General features: G+C 39.3%; 1 protein-coding gene across 1 annotated transcript in view; it reads right to left on the minus strand.

The window, feature by feature from the left end:
• The window catches only part of PLCB1 (phospholipase C, beta 1 (phosphoinositide-specific)), a 409303-nt gene that overhangs the window by 120605 nt on the left and 269109 nt on the right, over positions 1 to 19589 (minus strand). Inside the window, exon 10 of the mRNA XM_010575057.1 lies at positions 226 to 372. Within this exon, the coding sequence (XP_010573359.1) occupies positions 226 to 372 (147 nt within the window). The remainder of the gene's footprint in view (positions 1 to 225; positions 373 to 19589) is intronic.

Below are 19589 nucleotides of genomic sequence, written 5' to 3' on the forward strand. Positions count from 1 at the left end.
CCAGGCCTTATCTGAATAACACAACTGCTGCTCACCTATTAATAAAAGTATATTTGATGTATGTGTGTAGCAGCTACAACAACAATCAAGTGCTACCCTTGCTCCCCTGAAGACTAAGCTCCATCATCATTTATTGTTGATGCTTTTAGTATATTTTACGGTTATCTCTGCAAATATGCTATGAATTTTTTTAAGGTAAGAAATCAGATCTCTCCAACACTGTACCTGTGAGGTAGGTGTTGTGTGAGGAATTGATGAAATAGTGTGACAGTGGTTGAGACATATCTTCATTTAAATCCAGTTTCTCAGGTGGAACAACGCCGTTTTCTTCTCCACTCAGATACCGCATAAATCCATCCACTGATATCTGTCCTGAGAGAAACACAGATCCAGGGAAAGCACCAATTAATTTCAAGTACAGATTTTGCAACATACAGATGTTATGTTCACTGTACACTTATACAAAGGTCTGTGTGAAAGACCATATAATCATCAAACTGGCCTTCACCTAGTTATTCATGTATTCTTTTGTTACTATGACTTCATTTTCACCCATATAAGTCGGAAGTAATACACATCCCTTTACCTGTACCAGAGATAAATCATTTCATAATCAGTGTCTACAGATAATCAAGGGCACAGGGGAATCAGACTTACAGAGGGCTGTAAGAAGAGAGAAAATAAACCAAAGCCTATCAACGAAAGGGGTCTTCCAGGGACAAAAGAAAGCATGCTTTCCAGAGGAAAGCCAGAAACCAGCAAACAGAGCGCCACACAAAGAAACAGCTAACTTTGACCTCTTTTGAATATGATTCAGTGTGTGTATAGGAATGCAACCAAACTGCAAAACAAACTAAATGCACCACCTTTCAACTGGGAACTAAGCTTTGCTTTGTAATTTTTGTATTTGTCTTCCAATTCATATCTCACTGGAGTGCCAGCATAAATGATCATTTCATATGCTGCTGGCAAATTAGAAAGCTGAGTCTTATCCTTAGCTTAAATATCACCATTGATCTCAATGGAGCTGTGCTTATTACATCAGGATGAATTTCTCTGTTAAGCCTTCTGCATAAAGTTGGTTTTAGGGTGTTGATTTGTACATTTAGACTAAAAAATAAATAAATAATCCAGTAGTCTATATTTGAAGATTAATGCTTAACCAAACAAATTTGAGACATATTTCTTTGCCTTTTATTTTTGTTATTTTGTCTAGATTTCATCTGTAATTTACTCAACCACATAGCTTTAGTTAATTCAGGTACTGCCTATAGTAAAACAGATCTTCTGTTTATCTCTGAAGAACCTTGAAGCAGCTATGTGCCTCGTGACTCCCAACAATGAATGTCTTACCTCTGTCTCCAACCCAAAATATTCTGCATAATATCTCTATAAAAAAAACGTAGTCAACTGACTATGGCATTGAAAAATGGAAGACTTCAGTTCTACTCCTAACTCTGCTACTCTCTCCTTTTAGGGTCAATCCATTTTTATCCTATAACATATAAACTTACACATAACTTTCTAGCATATGAAAAAGTAATGGGCAACCCTGCATCACTTTTGTAAAGCTTGAAACCACATGATGCAAATACCGCATTTAAAGTATTTACTTAAAATCTGTGCTTGCACCCTAGGATTTGGCTCTTGATCAGAGAGGAAAAGATATAACAGCTTAAGTTCAGATACCTCATTTTCATAACAACCCAAGATGGTGGCACTAAATGAACCTATTCATATGACAAGAAATGTAATGACAATACAGAGCAATGCAATTATCATTAATTCTTATGACAACAATCTTAAGATGGTTGGAAGGAAAAACACAGAGTCCATCCACTATTTTAAGACTGTAATCTGAGTGCAATCTTGTCAGGCTCCACAGCTGCTTTGTTATAGAGTAATTAATTATCCACAGACAAGAGGCCTACGTACTTTCCTTCTCACAAGAAAAAATGTAAGATGGAGAAAACCAGGAAAAAAACCACCACTGAGGCTTTTCATGAAACTAAAGATTTACGATCAACCTATCTGCTGTGTGAATCTACCAGAGAGACATTATGAATGCAAACAGTATCAGGCACTATCATGGAGTTAGTTTGAGCTAAAATCCATCTAAGAGAAACACTCTGCACCAAGTTCACTGGGATATAGATACGGTCTGTGGTGTACTTTCATACCACACAAGTGACATCATACAGGAAAAAATGGGTAAGATCTGAATGGGATAGCTACTACATGGGGAACCAGCAAAGCCATGTTATGTTATAGTGATCTGCAGCTTCTGATGTTTGAGATAGCTCATCCAGAGTCATCTTCAGAATCTCCGTGTTGTTTTGCATGCACTCTTTTCAGCCAGACTAGGACGTTTAAAGTTGCTTTGTTATTCCTGCTCCAGGCTAAATTGAAACACAGTAGTTTTCATACACAGAATTCCTCAAAAAAACTGTGGCATCATAATCACACAGTGTTCAGAAAGACAGGCTTCCATTTTGTTACACAGATACTCAGGTCAATTCACACAGACATAGTACTGAAGCATCTCAAACTGATCTCTGTGTTTAGTCCTCAGAGTATGCCTGAAAAACAGGGTCCTTGCAGTCCTTGTTTTCCAGATGCACACCTGAAGCTGAGGATAAATTAACTGACTGGACAATACCCCATGGAAAACCTGTGTGTTAAGCTGGGAGTTGAACCGAACAATCTCTTGAAGCCTGTTTCGTGAACTTGAACACCTTTGGGATAAAAGGAAGCAAGGCCCAGTCCTGCACTTCCTCCCTTCTCTCTATTTTGTGGTTCATTCTGCTTCTTTGCTCCCTTCCACAATGAAGTAAGACAAGGTCTGCCAAGTGGTCCTTCTGCATATTGCCACTGGTATTAACATAAATCACAGCAAGTATTATTCACATATATAATTACATAGTTTCCGAGTTAAACAGTTATCTGAGCTTATGGCTGTAGAATGCTATTTTCCCCATCATAATTAAGCAGTCAGCATTTCAGAAACTGAAGCGATTTGCAAGTTCAATTACAGCCAATATTGCACCAGTGAGAGTTTGACTGTGGAATGGAGATGGCAGATGTCAAAGGGACTTTGTATCCTGGATATTAAAGAGTAGATTGTTTGTGACCAACGTCAATGATATTCTGAGGCCAACTGCAGTGAGGACGATCCTCAGTGGACAGTCATTCAAAATGAAATGGCCTCAATTTATTGGTAAGATTTGTTCTGTTTTCTTAAGCATATTACAAATTTACTGCAGACATCGCCAAGAAAAAATAATTTGTGATCAGTTCTTTCCATTACAACTGCCACCTTTTATCTTCAGATATATATTAGGAAGATTTAATGATGTGATTAGATATCAAAAGTTAGAGGGAAAAGAAACACACCAGGCAAAAACACAGGGACAAGACAGATTCACATTTTTTTCTTTCTTTTTTTTTTTTTCTTTGCACATAATTTGCCTTAAAATCATCTCAACCCTAGGTCTCTGATGAAACTTTAAAAATAACCAGTGTGCTTTATATACTTAAAATTGTGGAGTTAACTGGCTTGTCTTTTTCACTCACCACTGCAGTGTTAAATTTGATCTGATGTCGCTTATTAGGACAGAGGCAGACTCAAAGCTCTCTAGTGTTTGTTGAAATGCTACCATCAACTTCAATAACATCTGGTTCAAGACCTTACTAAATAATCTTAAGTGCAATGCAAAGAAAGACAAGACTCCAGCTGACTCTCTCTTTTAGCTATGTTGGCAAAGCCAGATCGAGAAGAGCAAACACAAACGTAACCATAACAGAAGGTTTGTCAACAGCTAAAGTCCTCAGTGAAGATCCTTTCTTCTGTGGGGTTGGGGTTTACCAGCACAAGAAATTTATCCCCCCCCCCCGCCCCCCCAAATATCTCTTCTCTAATATACCTTATTAATTAGAATTTCTGTATGGGGTCCCTCACTAGTCCTTTATTAAAGCACTTAAACGCCACAAACATAAAAATGCCTCCTTTTTCCTGTGGTGTCTGGCCTACGTAAAGGTCCAACACTTAACTCTTTCCCACAGTGCCACAGGAACACCTTCTGATAAGCAGGCCAATGCCTGCCATGGGCCTGAGCTGCTGCTCCTCCTCTGCCCTCAGGACTCTCAGGGCTGCTCCTCACACTTTTCCCCTCATGCTTTTCCCCTCAATCCTCATTGCTGGCAGCATTTTGCCATTTCTTAAACCCGCTTCCCCCGAGGCGCTGCCAGCATGGCCAAGGGGCCGGGCTGTGCCCTGCAGTGGGGCCACTGGAGCCAGCCAGAACCGGCTGAAACCAGCCCCGGCCTCTCCTCACAGAAGCCCCACAGCCCCCACCGCCAGCGCCTGGGCACCAACACCCCATTCGACATGAAAGTGAAAATTCAGGATATTCTAATCAATTGTTCCATTTTCAACTTAACGCAAATCCACTTCTGCTCACAGGACGAGTGCTGTCTCAGCACATCTCACCAAGAAGCGACCGCAGAACGTGTCACAGCTGGATGACTTGCGAAGTCTGTCAAAACCACCCAGCTCCTACACAGAACAGAAGATGTTCAGATGTTGTATTTGATGATTAACACGGGTATTTTTTTCTTCTCTGGACTCACTAGAGTGAAGAAATTTGTGGTGAATGTCAGCTGCAGGATATTTGATTGTCAAAGCACAGATAAGTGACTGGCTAAAGTTTTGTGCAAGCCAAGTAAGCAACAGATCAATTTTAATGTTTTTATTGGGCAATAGAACAGGTCTGTAAAATAAAAGAGCAAGTATTAGGGAGAAATACAAAATCACATAATGTATTCTTAATCACAGACATTCCCAATACCTCAAAATTATAAATCTGTAGCTGAACACTTGTCTATAAATTATAAATTATATTATATATAAACTTTTATGTAATTCTAAGAAAGTATCCAAATTAAAAACTTAGAAGAGCTAGAGGCACTGGAAAGTCTGGAAATGCCTTTACATGGCTCTCTCCATATTTATACATCTACATACCTTCCAAAATCCATTCTCCAAACGGGAAGGAATTTTCTAAAAGAAAGGGACCTTGACTCCTCTACATCTTCTGAACATTCTACCCATTACCTTCTGGGTATGGAATGCATGGCAAAGCACCCTTGCAGCCAGGACTGCCCACTTGCCCACGCAAACTGTTATTCACACTGTGAAGTTCCCATGCCGTCATTTCACAAGAGAAATCTAGTCCAAACTCAGACAGACCTATTTGAATCAGATTCTGGCTTTACCCCTGCACTATTTTTCTGTACTGTGGATTTAAGCTCTGCTTGCACTTCAGGTGCATGTGCCCACAGTCCTTTTGTGGTGTGCCCAAAATCCCCTTCTCTCCTTCACTTTTAATTTGGAAGCTGAGCTTCATCTGCCAGTTGCTTGGCGGGGAGCTTGTCAGCAATTATCCCGCCTGCTGCCTCCAAACCTTATTCTTTATTGCAGAAAGGAAGAGGAAGCCCATATAGGGGATTCCAAAAATGTCCCCAGCATTCAGCGTTTCACCTGCAGCAAAGCGTGAAGCAGCCCATAAGCAAGAGGTTCCACAGGGCACCTTGAACAGCTGCTCCATATGACCTGCTTGGTGGTGAAATTCATGCAGAGATCAAAGAACCACCACCAGACTGACAGTCAAGTGAACTCAATCAAATCTGGTATTTTTTCACTAAAATTTGGTAAGAAGGAGAAGTAATTTCCTACTAGAAGAGTCATATATTTAATAGCAATGCTGAGAGATTCTATTGAATTTGCCAGGCTGTGATCAGCTTCATTACGTTAAACATGGGAAGTGTTTGTTCAGCAGCTTGATCTTTTTCTGCATCCCTGTCTCTACCTGATTGCTCCAAAATAGTTACAAGGGAGAAAAAAAAAAAGAGCACAAATGAAGTGGCAAGTTCTGAGTATTTCACAATATTTCCTTATTAGCTACAGCTACATGATCCCAGACCTTTCAAGATCTATTACACTGGATCAAAGACATAAATGTTCCTGGATGGCAGTTTAAAGAAAAGCACATAAAAATCTGTTACTTTGGCCGTAAGAAACAGGGCTCTTTTGTGGTCAACATTTGTCAGCTCTAAAAGACAACAGAAGTCACTTCCATCATCCCAAATCCTTTTTCTTGGAAGCTGTCTTCAGGTAGGTGGCATACTGCTGGCAAAAGACCTATTGAAAATTCACAAAATTATAGGGGTAATGAAGTGACTCCTCTCTTCTATAGTTCTTAGATACTGTCAACATTCATCAATCAAAATGTTTTCTTCTGTAGTTTATGAGATCTGGAATCTCCCGATTCCTGGGAGACAGCATTTGCAAATTTGCCATGAAACTGGAATTCCAGCGAGTCACTTGAACTGGTTGATAGGACAGACTTTGTGAATATACTTCTCAGAGGCTCCTCTGTTTGAAGTCTTACTGTGTTATCACAAGGCTTTTCATAATCCTCTTTGACTAGATCTAGAGAACCTAGCATATTTTTCTCATCAGGGCCTGTGACAGTCCTTGTGCAGGGCCAGGCCACTATGCAGTTTACTGTGCAAGTGCAGACGTAGAGAATAGCCTCATGTAAAACTATTCTCATGCAGTTTCCAGGGCTGGCAAAAGCATAGGCTGCTTTTGACACAACAGTCCTTCTCTTGCTGCTTAATGAGACACAGGTAACTTGGCAAGTTCCTGCCTTCCCAACTCCTCTAGCATGCCAGCATGACCAGCATATTGCTCTAGATGGGGAAGTGCTTGAGGGTCCCTGACAGCTTACCAGCTCATCAACTTGAGGATGTAAACAAATCCCTGCTCACTCAACACCTGCAGCACTGTGCCAAGCACAAGATAAGAGACATGAGGGTTCAAAGTAGGGCTGGGGTTCTAAAAGAAGCTTCTTCATCAGTTCACTGCCCTTTGCAGAGGCCCAGGATAAAGGTCAAAACCCCAGCAGTGTAGTAGTCTGGAGGAAATATAAAAGTACAGCTAATCGTGCAAACTTCTCAACCCAACTGCTTGATCTAAACTTTGTCCCCCTTATTTCAGCAGGTAAGCTGTATGTGCAGCTACTTGATTTTCCCCGCGGTCTACCTAGCCTGCCCGCAGGAGCCTTCTAGTCCTTTGGGCAAAGCCTTGGGACATGGGAGGACACAAAACAGGAGAGGCACAACTGACAGCAGAAAAGACCATTTATCTGCACACTTTTCTTTGCACTTCAGTCTTGCAAATTTAACATCAGCCTTTGCTTGTCCCTTAAAATTTGTGGACATTTTGTATGACAATTAAAATGGGCATTTGCTTGTAAGCAGTCAACAAGTTTGGCTGCATGGATCTTAAACATTTCTTTCCATGTCTTTGCAAACTTAATAGAGCCTTCCATTTGTTTACACCCATGCTGTTATCCACTCACTTATAATGTAACTGGAAGGCACACTTGTGCCAAGAGTTGTTATTAAAGTAAAAAAGAAAAACAAACAAACAAAAAAGGAAAAGAGACAATTAATTGGCACCTCATATCTCCCAGCCAGCAACACCGAATTACATTAGTATTTTGCTTGACAGCAAAATCAGGTCCATTCCAATGCAATCTGTAACATTAATCACATTCACTGTAATCCCATACAACTGAGCAGTCCTCTCACTGCCAAGTAAACCTGATATTTTATAATCCTGTGAGAGATCTGTACAATATGCCCCATTGGGAATTCTATTTCACAATCCAGCACTGCAATTTACAGCTCATTAGGTATTAACATTTTCATGCATGCTGTAGAGTACGATGCATATACCCTCAGTGTGTCTCTTGTCATTGGGCACACATTAGCTCCTCTATGCTTTCGATCTTTGTGAGCCAGCAGACAAGTTCACAAGGATGAATTTACATAAAATTCACACTGCGTGGGACACGATTTGCCAGAGCCACTCTGATAACACTTGCAGCCTTTGCATCCAAGTGATTTTGGAAGTAAAGCTGAAATCTGTTCAGCTTTCCAGACACGTTTGCTACCACTAAATTGCTATGGTGTAACTGGAATTTCTGTCTGTATTCAGTTTTGTAAACTAGGGCAGGACACGACTGCATCGTGCAAGCAACATCCTCTCAATAGCAAAGTCATCACAAAAAGAGAATACGGTGCAAGGTCAGCCAAGACTGAAAATGCCACAACCCTACAATTGCATTACTGGACTTTGCCCCAGGAACATCAGTGCTGCTCTATTTTAGAAAAAACCACTGAGGACAGGAAGGACTTTCAGGTCTCCTGTAAGGATCTGCAGATATTTCAAAATATCTACGTGCCAACCATCATTTCCACACCACAAGCAGAAGTCATCAGTAACTCCTCCATTTTAGCAATTTTCTCCATGATCAGCAAGTGGAAATATTCATACTAGTCAGACAGTTTTATCAAATTACTAAGTAAGTAGAGGAAAGGCGATACATCTGAATTGCTGTATCTGAATATTAGTGAAGTGTTAATAGAGTTTCTAAATTCAAATTTTTCCTTATTGGAAAAACTAATCTGCAGAACGCACAGATAGAAATAAACTGAGGTCAGACTAGAAGATCAGGGATTCTTTGAATTTGAAAGCTGAACTGCAAAAAAGAAGTCCGGAGACTGCCACACTGATCAGCAGGAGGTCTGGTTTCATATAGTCTTTAATAATCTTAAAAAGTAGAATCAACAACACAGGGTTCAAAGAACAGACAGTTGTAATGAACTGGGTAAATGGGACAGAAACCAAATGAGAACACATAAAGAATTCAAGCTAGGTAGCTAATCATTCAGCCAAAGAAAAATACAAAATACAGAGCAGAATTGGGAAGATGCCTAGAAATCCATCACCCTGAAAACCGGACAAGATGTAGAGAACAGCAATGCATCTGTATGTAGCTGCATCAAAAAAGGTGGTAATTGATTGGCAGAACCTTTTACTATCAAGTCATTGATAAAAGAGGTAAACATGCATGGCATTAAATATATCGACATACATATCTGTAACTAAACCCAACCACACAGGCAATCCTACAGATTTAAATGGACACAAGTTACACTGAACTTAACTAATGACAACATCAAGGATCTTAATGGGACAATTGACACTGCACCCTGTCTCGTGACGCTAGTTTGTGACTACTTAGTATCAGAAACGTGTCTGTATACAGAAGATTATTTAGCGAAGTGTTATGAATAATAATGTATGTCACAATATATGCCAAAACAAGAAAGATCAAACATGTAAAGCTGAAGTGGCAATAATATAATGGTCAACAAGTGTTTTAAATGTAAATGATAAGGATGAGGAAGAACAGTTACAGTGGCCAAAGGCAGGACCAGGTAATGATATCAGGGTAAGCAATAGAAAAATTGGGGTGTCTGAAAAAGCTTGGCAGTGCTACAACTAATTGTGCTAGGAAACAGTCTTACAGTGGATTTATTGGTTGTCTCATTGCTTAAATGCTTTAAAATCAAACCAGGAGAATATCCTTTTGTGCTCAAATCTCATTTCAGATTTCTAAACTTAAAGGAAAACATAATAGATCCAATTCTGCCCTCAGTTATACTTGCTCAACTACTTTCTGTAATCGGATGGTTACCTGGCCACAAACCAAAACAAGCTTTCTTTGGCAACATGTTCTTGAAAAAGAAACAGAAAACTTACTCAATAAGAAAGGAATAGAGCAAGATTCATTGCTCTACCCTTGAATGGCTACATTGTAATAGGACCCAGAGAAATCTGAATATAAACAAACAGAGAATGGTAACTCCTATACAATATCAGAAATAAATGCTTACTGAATGACAAGCAGTCAGCGAGGGAAAACACAGGAAGGTAAAGATGTTGTCCTTTAGTTGCTGTGTATAAAAGAGCTTGCTCAATATCAGTTAATCCATGTGGAAATATCACATGCCCAAGGACATTGAGATCCAGAACATTTTGCAGACTAAGGATCATCAACCAAGTAAAGCAGAATTCAGTATGTTTGAATCTGAAATGCTTGTCATTCTAATGAAGCTATCATATCCATTTTATCATCAGAGAAAACTAACATTGGATACAATTTTTTTTTTTTTTTTTTTCAAGAAAGTGTTTGCAAATGAAAAATGACTTTTCTGAATGGGTTTCAGAAGAGGTACTGCAGCTCAAGACACTTAGTTCACTTTAGGGAGGACATATTTCGTATAAGCTTTTAGGCAAGCCACACCAAATAGCAAACCTCATATTTTTATGGTAAAGAGCATTTTCAATCAGAATGAAAACTTTGGGAGCATTCCAAGGACACTGCCATCTCAGAAGGAAGATGGAGTGTCTCCTGCAAGGAAACAAAAGTTTGCAAATCTCACTTGTGTCTGTTGGCATGAGCCATCCGTTTTAACAAGATCTTAAAGTCACTGTGCAATGTTGAGCATGCTATTTATTTCTTTTATTAGAAGTCACAGGTTTTTTCAACCCTTTTCAAACTCCCAAGAAAGAAGGTCTCTAACTCACAGTGGCTACAGCCTATGAAATGTCTGTATTTTTCTCTAGTAGTGCAAGAAAACAGTAAAACACACACATAGGCAGGGAAGATTTTAAACACTCAACATTTTCTCTTCCTCAAAATTCAAATGTTGTAAAATTTTCATGGATATTGATCATCTAAATCTCCACAGCAGCTTTAAAAACCTCTACTGTAACAAAGCATGGCCACAGTTCAGAGATTCTGGTAAGCAGAGGTGTTGCATTAAGGAACCTGTTAGGGAACCTGTTGTACTGTAAAACAGTGTTTTATTAATAGCAAGTAGTGTGTGTATATATATATATCTATGTATCTATCTCATATGCCTATGATAGCTAACAAACACACAAGTGTGCAGCATCTTGAATCAAGCACATCTGTGTTACAGTTCACATTTAACCAGACCTCTATGTGTACTATCAAGCAGTTTCTTACTGGTTATCATTCTCTCTTTTCAGCCACAGATAGCTCTTTCTTTGAATCAAAAAATTTCTAAAACATTAGCAGACATATACATATACAAATCTGAATATTTAGTAATTTTTAAGGAGTGGGGAAAAAATCCCCCTCTGGTGTAGATAAGCAAGCAATCTCTCCTAAGTCTCAAGACTGAAGCAGGGTGATCAACACCATCTCCAAGTTGGACTGTGAAGAAATGCTACATCTAAAGTTAGCTAGAGAACCACATGGGACTGCAGCTTATTCCTTGGCAGGCATTGCTTTTCTGCTTTTTTCTTTTTTGTTCCCTGTCCAAATTGAATTTTGCTTAAAAGTGCTGGCCCGGTTTGTGCAGTCTTTACATTAGCAAGCCTCAGCTACTGCCTTCCAGGCCCTCATCCAAGAGTGGGGCCTTGTCTATTAAAAAGACCAATGAATCTACATCTTGATGATTTCAGCTGACATTGCAGGATAATGCAGATCAACACAGTGATGTAAAAGACATTCTTGCAGTGTCAAGGAACTCAGTCCTCAAGACCCACTTTCCCACTATAACTACAGTCTACATGCAAACATATCTGCTGCTCTGGACTTCAGTCAAGGCCTGGAGCATGATCCAGGAGAAGGTGCTAATGGCCCTGGGCAGGTGTCATTCATTACATCAGGAAAAATTAAGCAAAGGTAAACACAGTGAGCTCTACCCAAGTGTCCCAGCAGACATCTTAAGCTTGGTATTTCTGAACACTTTGAGCTTAAACTCCAACCATCTACAAAAATTACTGTGGACAGAAAGTCTATGGCGTTGCAGGGTTTTACAGACACAAGCCCATTCTCTAGCTGCTCTTGACTTTTCAGCACAGATGTTGCAAGAAATTGTTTCTGACAGAATATCCCTTACAGGATATGAGACAACAGATAATTTAGACCCAATTAAACCTATAAAAACACTACAAAACCACCTTCACTCTAGCTCTAGCTAGCAGTGGAATGAACACTTTACAACATGCTAGATTTCTAGGACAGGCAGACAACTAGGTAAGTGGAAAGATTTTAAATCAGACAGATAAAAATACCATTAATCCCAGCAATACTATAGTTATTTCTGACAGACTTGAAAGAGGGCCACTACTAGAATATGTCACTGTCTTCCCAAACCTCTGAAAAACATGCTCTGTAGAATGCCTCGGAGTGATCCTGAAAGATGTTAAATGTTGGCTTAATTCCAATTGCTAAGTTGCATTAAAAGACATCTAAAAATACATACTTATTTCTCTTAAGCGATACTTCTCTACATAAGCTATTAATATACTTGCCAAAAGACTGTTCAGCTGTGTAACGGGAAGAGGTAAGAGTGTGAGCATGCTATAGGTGGGAAAAAACCTAGGGAAAGCCTTCATCATGGCTACTGTTTTTACTTCCAGAAACTCCTCCAGTTGAATAAGAGGTTAATATTAAAGAGAAGTGGAAAAGAATAAAGGCATGGCTCTGCAAAGATAGTTCAAATAAATTAAAAAGAAGGGACCTCAGTCCCTTTAAAGGGACTTCCTTGTCTCTAAACTTCATTCTGCAGCTGTCAAACGCGCACTGCATTCGACAATCCCTTTCATAAACAAATCAAGCTCTCTCTTAATAACAATTGCGCTTTTTTGCCCTCTTTACTACCTCTGGTAGGCTGTGCCAGAACCATATTGTTAGGAAACTTCTCTTAATTTCCAGCCTAAATTTATTCAAGGCCACTTGATACCTCTCTGTTCTTCTGCCAGCATTGTCCTTTAGCTTACAACTTCTTTCTGCCTCCCCAGCGTTTAACCCTGATGTATTTATAGGCAACAGTCATATTCCAGCTAAAGGATATTGTTAGACTAGATGATTACATCTGACATTATAAGGGAAACCTCCTCATATGGTTGTTGTATTATAGTAGTGCACATACTCCAACTATGTTAACAGCCCTGTTATGACAGATACCATGCATACCAAAAGACTCACAGATCATTGCTAGCTCCTCAAGGCAGAGACTGACTGTCTATTTTGTCAAGTCGACCAAAGGATGAGGCAAAAACCAAAATGGCACATAAAAGGGGATGGCCAAATGTCAATGAACTCATTTGTGGCAGAGCCAGGAAAACCACATTCTTCTGTCACGAGTTCTAGATGTCACCCACTGGATCACAGCAGTCTTCACTCCCTCTGTCCTCATGGGCCCTTTGCAGCTGCAAAGCACTACATTTGTAGCAGTCATAATGAAGAAGCAAACCCCACAGTGTTTATTCAAAATTTGTCTACATTTGTTTCCTTCAGCACTTGAGTCTATGCAGCTTTGTTTTCAGAAGTAAACTTTATCTGATATTCATCTTCAAATAACAAATCCTGCTGCTAAAATTGAATACCTACCTGTGTTCCATAAAAGAGGCAGTAAAACAGCAACAAGCACAAAGAAGCTGTTTTACTTTTAGAGTAAGTTTTCTATTTATTGGCACTGAGTCTGAGGCTGAGTCAAGCACAATACAGGCAGGCAGCAGCAGAAAAATATGTCTCCACAACCCTTGAAATGCAGTATTGATGTAAGACTCTCTTTACTTATCTCTGAGCAAAAGCTCTAGCTGAAGGGAATGACAGAGCCAGCCCCTACGTATACTCCAAAACCTCTACTCATGTTTGCTTTGTGGTCCTCTCACCCCAGGTTCTTTCATCCATTTCCAATGTTAGGACACAGGGTTTAAGTCTGCCTGTAAGGTTTGCGCCTGGGGTCCATCAGGTGGTCTATCAGGTTTCCAAGATGTGAGACAAGAGTCACTGGTATGATCAGCTTCCGTATGAGTTAGCGCAGGTCTGGTCTGACTGCTGAACTTACATTATCACAATTAGTTTATGCTCTGTAGCTCTGAAGATATAAATTCCACAATAAGTCTGTCCATTTTACATTTGGCACAGTTTCACCGATATCAGTGGAGCTATTCCTGGTACCAGTCCCAAAATGCATTTCTGCAAAGCTCATGCTTTTTCCAAAGTATCTGTATTACAGACAGAAGATTAGGAAACTTGCCCTCCCTGGAACCCTAAACGTATTTTTGATCTTTTCATTAATTCTAGTGCCAACGGCAAAAACTAACTCTATGCATAAGCACATAGGTCTCAGATCCAAGCCAGTTCCTACACTTCTAAAATGCAACCGAAGAATAAAAGAGAAAAAAAATGTCCTTTTTTAATAAGCCAGATACTACTGTATTTTTGTTCACTGTTGCAAAATCCATTATTATTAGTCCACACCACTGTACCATTTTGTTATCAAGTTGTTACAGTTAAGTTAGAAAGATTAAGCACTTTACCTGTAAAGCAGATGCAGAAAATCCTTGTAATTGAGGATTTTCCATTCTAAAATATTTTTACAACATCTAGTCTTTAACTTGTGATGCATCTTCCACATAACTGCAAGATCCGAAATGAATTTTACAGCCTAACTAGTAACTAAAACACAAGCAATTAAAAAGAAAATACAGTGCATTACAGAAACATATTTTGCAAATTCATTTTGACAAGTATAGTTTCCATTAACTTATTCATGGTGATAAATTATTCATACTAACATTTGCTGCATATATGTATTTTAAAATAATTTTTAAAATGCTTTCTGGCAAGCTACCTAACTTAGCACTTGTTGCTGACAGCATAGGATAGGCTACAACTTTTGTGTGGCTTTTAAATTTTAAAGAGTATTAAACTGTGACTGGGATCTATTGTTCTGTCGTCATTTGAGAAACAATGCTGAGAGCTCGTCTCTTGTACAACTGGAATGCTGGAAAGCACTGAAAATCCCAAAGGTAATGTTTTTTTTTTGTAAGTACTCTTAATTTCCAATGTTGCAGTTAGGAGGCCGAAGGATTTCAACCATTTTGTAACACTTCCTACAAATGCTTCAGTGCCAGAAAACCCCACCATTTGCCTGAATGGTTTATACATCAGAATTTATGCTTTATTATGAAGTATGTCTTAAAAATGTAGCCACGGTTGCACAGTACTTGTTTCCAGTACTTGTTTCTGCCATTAAAACCTGTTGCCTAGGAAATGACCCCCTTCTGCCATCGAAAGAGTCCAATGTGTAATTATTCTCATGCAGGTACTAAAAGGTGAATTTAATGTGGTGGGATGAAAATGTTTAAAATTTATTGATGTTTAAGGGAGGAAAAACACATTTGTGCTGAAGTGAATACTGCCTGGTGTTAAGGCTGCCATGAGAAAAAACGCATGTAGTTAATGCTGTATAAAATTAAATACATCTTAATCTAATGTTAATTACTTACTTTGTTTTATTACCTAAAAAACCCCCCAGCAAAACAACTACCAATAAATGTGTGCTAGCAAAACAGAATTAATACTGGAATTCAGAGAATGATGGAACCAGCTCTCCTACAATCCTAAATGCATGTCTAACTAAAACTGACATACAGTATTTCCAAATAGGTACAGTTGAGAAAATCTGGAGAAAGAAACGCTGTGAAATACAAGAGGAAAGGTATTTTCTTCTGTGCAGATGTCAAGGTTTAGCCCTTTAAAATTAAATAGGCAGAGATAGTATTTAAACAAATGTATACTTAAGAGAAAAAAATTAACATCTTTATGCCATTACTTATCCCAAAGATGCCTTCTACTAACTACAATCTGATGTACAGATCCATTGGCCAGGAAAATCTCCAAAACACTTCCAGACTCTATTTTTAAAGCTTGTACTACAGTCAGGACCATCTCTCTCAATAAAAACCACTCTAAAAATAATGGCTAATAATAACCTAACCCTTGTCTTGCTCCCACCAACAAGGACGGTGGGAAGCATGCATTTTATTGCTACAGCATGATTCCAGCTTGTTTGTGTCTCCTTTCCTTAGCAGGCCTTGGTTTCATATTCTTCATTGCTAGTCTGGTACATGGGTATAGCTCTTCTTGCATGCTTAGTCCTATAGAGACACAGGATGCCCCTAGAGCCAAGACTGTTTTTCAGTGGTTTTCAAAACACTTACTGGTTTCAGAAGGAACGTTTTAAACTGAGACGATGGGATTTGAGCTCTCAAAGCTCCAGGGTCCTTTTGAACTTAGAAACTTTTAGAAATGAATTGCATCATTAAGTCAGGAAGAACCAGCACATTTCTGCAGAATTTGTGCCAAATTTAAATGGTAAATTTCACATAGTTCTAGAAACCAGGACTATCGCTCCTGGGAGCCTTCACACTGCAAACAGCGACACCTGAAACTCCCATCTCCCATCCATAATGTGACGAGATCCTGAACAACTTACTTGTATACAAGTCTTCTTAAAAATAAAAGCAAATAAGGAAATTTCCAATCAACCCCTTAGCATTCGATTTATTGATATACATCCTATTACGAACATATAACTTGAAATGGAATACATTTAGCAGTTATGCCAGCCAGCCAATGCAAATGCTTTACAGCCTGAAAATAACAAACTACAAGACTTAACCAGGCCTAACAGCCCCCCAGTACGCTTTTGCTGACAGTGAGAGACTGCTCAGCAGTACCAGGAACTTCCTTCTGCTTCCACCTGATAAGGAAACATGCTATACATAGCGCATTAATCTCCTTCACTGTATGACACAAAGCATTAATCACAACAGCCTGCTTCAACCACAATAAAATACTACTCCAGATGCTTAACCTACGTAGATGTCAAGCCCATGTATCTGCTGATGCTGCAAAAGCTCAATCGCATCCCAGCAATACAATACCTAAAAATACATTAGTGACGAGCAGGAACACAGGCAGCCTTTTTACTCAAAACTCTGGAACCAAAGGCCCTTATCCAGTAAGCATATTGGCATGTGATTTTACCAGGTACCTGAAGAGCCATGTTGTAAAAGTTTAAAATACTATGGACAGCTCTTGCTTACTGTGTTCAAAATACTGCAGTTTAGCTGCAACACGTACAAAAAAAGGGCTAGAATGGTGATCAGAGAAATGGAGAATTATGAGACGTCAAAAGCGTTTGACTAGTGCTGTGAAAATTGAGAGACAGTACAAAAACTCTTTAGAAATTCATTTAATTAGCTACGAGAGAAGAAGAATTAAAAGAGAATACTGTTGTACAGTGGATGTGCATAGATAATTGATACAGTTAGATGGGAAATTAGAAAAAGATATAATCATCAGACGAGTGGAGATCTAGAACTATCCAAACAGGGTAGTGGGAGCAAGGAGTCAGGCTGCTGTACAAAGGCAAATAGTTTCTATTTTATTAATTTGGATTTTAAGTTTTCAAGGAAAAATCCATAAGTCTATTTAAAAGAACTCCTCAATATTTGCCAAGAAGCATGTGCATCACACTCTCAGAAGTTACCCAGGTACCTGTGTTCATGGTTCTGGTCAGAATTGCCCAGAAATTTCACTTCAATAGAGAATTAATATAACATTCAAGGAAATGAAGCATAAGAGATTTTCATATAACTATACTCTCTTCCCACACCACCATAAACTTAAACATACACTTAAGTGATTTATTACATCAAGGCCAGGACATTCTGCATGTTGCACACATGAAATCTTACTCCCACAGCATAAACGCTTTTAGCAAATGCTTTTAATCCTTGTGAATTGTAAGTATTCAGTTTAATTTTGCATCTTGACATGTGTGCTACTGTGCACAGGAAAAAAGAAAAAAAGACAACACACACTTTGTCTAACTTTGTGAAAGGTGATTAGAAATCTAGGGCTCCTGCTCTTACAGAATAACTGAAAAATAAGGACATTTGCTACTAACTTTGTTTCAGGCTTTTGCAAAAGTAATTTTCACTGGCAGTTTAAACAAGGACTATACAGGCTTAAAGTTCAAATTAAACAGAAGGGTTTGGATTATTTCATGAGGATGCTGAACACGAATCCCTTTATTTCAGTGGAACATGTGAATATCAGATAGATTATTTAAATAATTAAACATAGAAATACTACAGAAACAAACCTGGAAGTGGACAGACCTTCATCATTTACATGTACATTTGTCCCTAACCTCTCTGCAATCTGATGTTATAATAATGAAACAAGATAATGCACGGAGCCAGTCAGAAAGGCAGCTTATGGAAACAATATACCTGTGTGCAGGCACGTGCACACAAACACGCACACACTGAGCAGCTGCAAATGTTCAAACTCCAGAACAATCTGAGGAAAAGGGATTTAAGTGGCATGAAGGCTGGCAATTTATATCACCTAATTCTTGCAAACAAGCCTTTAAAGTCTCTACCACTCAAATCACTCATTACTCACAAAAACAGTTAATCACAACTTCCATATTTCTTTATGGTATTTTCTTCCGCTCTGGACCCATATCTGCGATTTACTTCAAAGGAGTAACTTCTCATTGCCAAGAAAGAACAAATACATATACCATGTTGTCTGATATTCTGGCTTGCTTCTTGAACCAAAACTCTGCAAAACTGCTCCAAAAGTCCAATTATTTAGTTGCATTGCTCTGGTACAACAGCAGTGAAGTCATCCTAAGGCCACCTGTAACTCCATTTCCTATCCTGCTGTTTATCATGTAATTCTCTCACATCTTTACCTCCGCCTCATGTGCCTTGTTACATTACTCCTCTCTTCCCTATGCTGCTCTTCTGTTTTTTGGTGTACCCCATTAATCCTGGGGAGTTGTTTAGTTGGGACCTCTTCCAGCTCAATTTGAAACGCGGAAGCATAAACGAGCATGTGGACAACAACCCTAAGCCCATCTCTCTTCACGGAGCTGTTGAGCCCCGTTTTCTTTGGGAATTATGCTGGATGAAGGCTTCTGCTACCTTCTTACCTATTTTAGCTGCTGGTCTGGTTTCTACCTGCTCTTACTGACAGCACCAGGGCCATTCCAAACACCCTACTTCCATCCTTAACTCACAATTGACTTTGGCCCCGGCAGATAAGGGGACATAAGCAATGCCACCCCAAGAAATGTAACAGAATATCCGAGCAGTGAAGGTGAGAAGTTAAGTCCAACAAGTTCATGGGTGTATAACAGTGGACCACATCTAGCTGGTTTGAATATCCACAGGTCTACTGAAAAGAACATCTCTGCTCAGTGGCCCAAGTAAGTATAGTTTCAGTGGCAGGGAAAGTATCACTGCAGTGTGTCACTTCGGTCTGCCATCCCTGCAATTCAGCCTATGAACTGTCCTTTCTGACAGCAGAAAGCCTAAGTGACAATCCCTTTTACAAAACACCATATTAAAAGGTTAAACCATTATTATGAATATGCACTGTTATATTTCAGTGACATTTTACAGACATGCAGCATTTGTTTGCAATTATTCTACGAGCGTAGGATTGAGCCCACACCCACACTTCATTTAATATACAGTGAATTGCACTCCCAGCTCAGAGCAGATGTACAGAAAATATTGTGTCCCCATGTCATTCCTGGTTAGCCAAGTCCTGTAATTTTAACACAGTAAACTTGGAATTTGCACTGGAGCATGGTTAGCAGCATGTGCTGGTTTGCTGCAGCTCAGCTACCAGACAGGGTGCTATGTAAGAGGGGGTGTCTGCAGCACAGAGGTGGCCCGCAGGTTGTGCCAGCTCTGTCAGAGTTTGCTGGACCTCAGTGCACAAGTTTGAGGAGGGAAAAAAACCCAACCCCCCCCC

The sequence above is a fragment of the Haliaeetus leucocephalus genome, unplaced genomic scaffold (assembly GCF_000737465.1).
Source record: "Haliaeetus leucocephalus isolate CR32 unplaced genomic scaffold, Haliaeetus_leucocephalus-4.0 Scaffold450, whole genome shotgun sequence".
NCBI classification, from domain to species: domain Eukaryota; kingdom Metazoa; phylum Chordata; class Aves; order Accipitriformes; family Accipitridae; genus Haliaeetus; species Haliaeetus leucocephalus.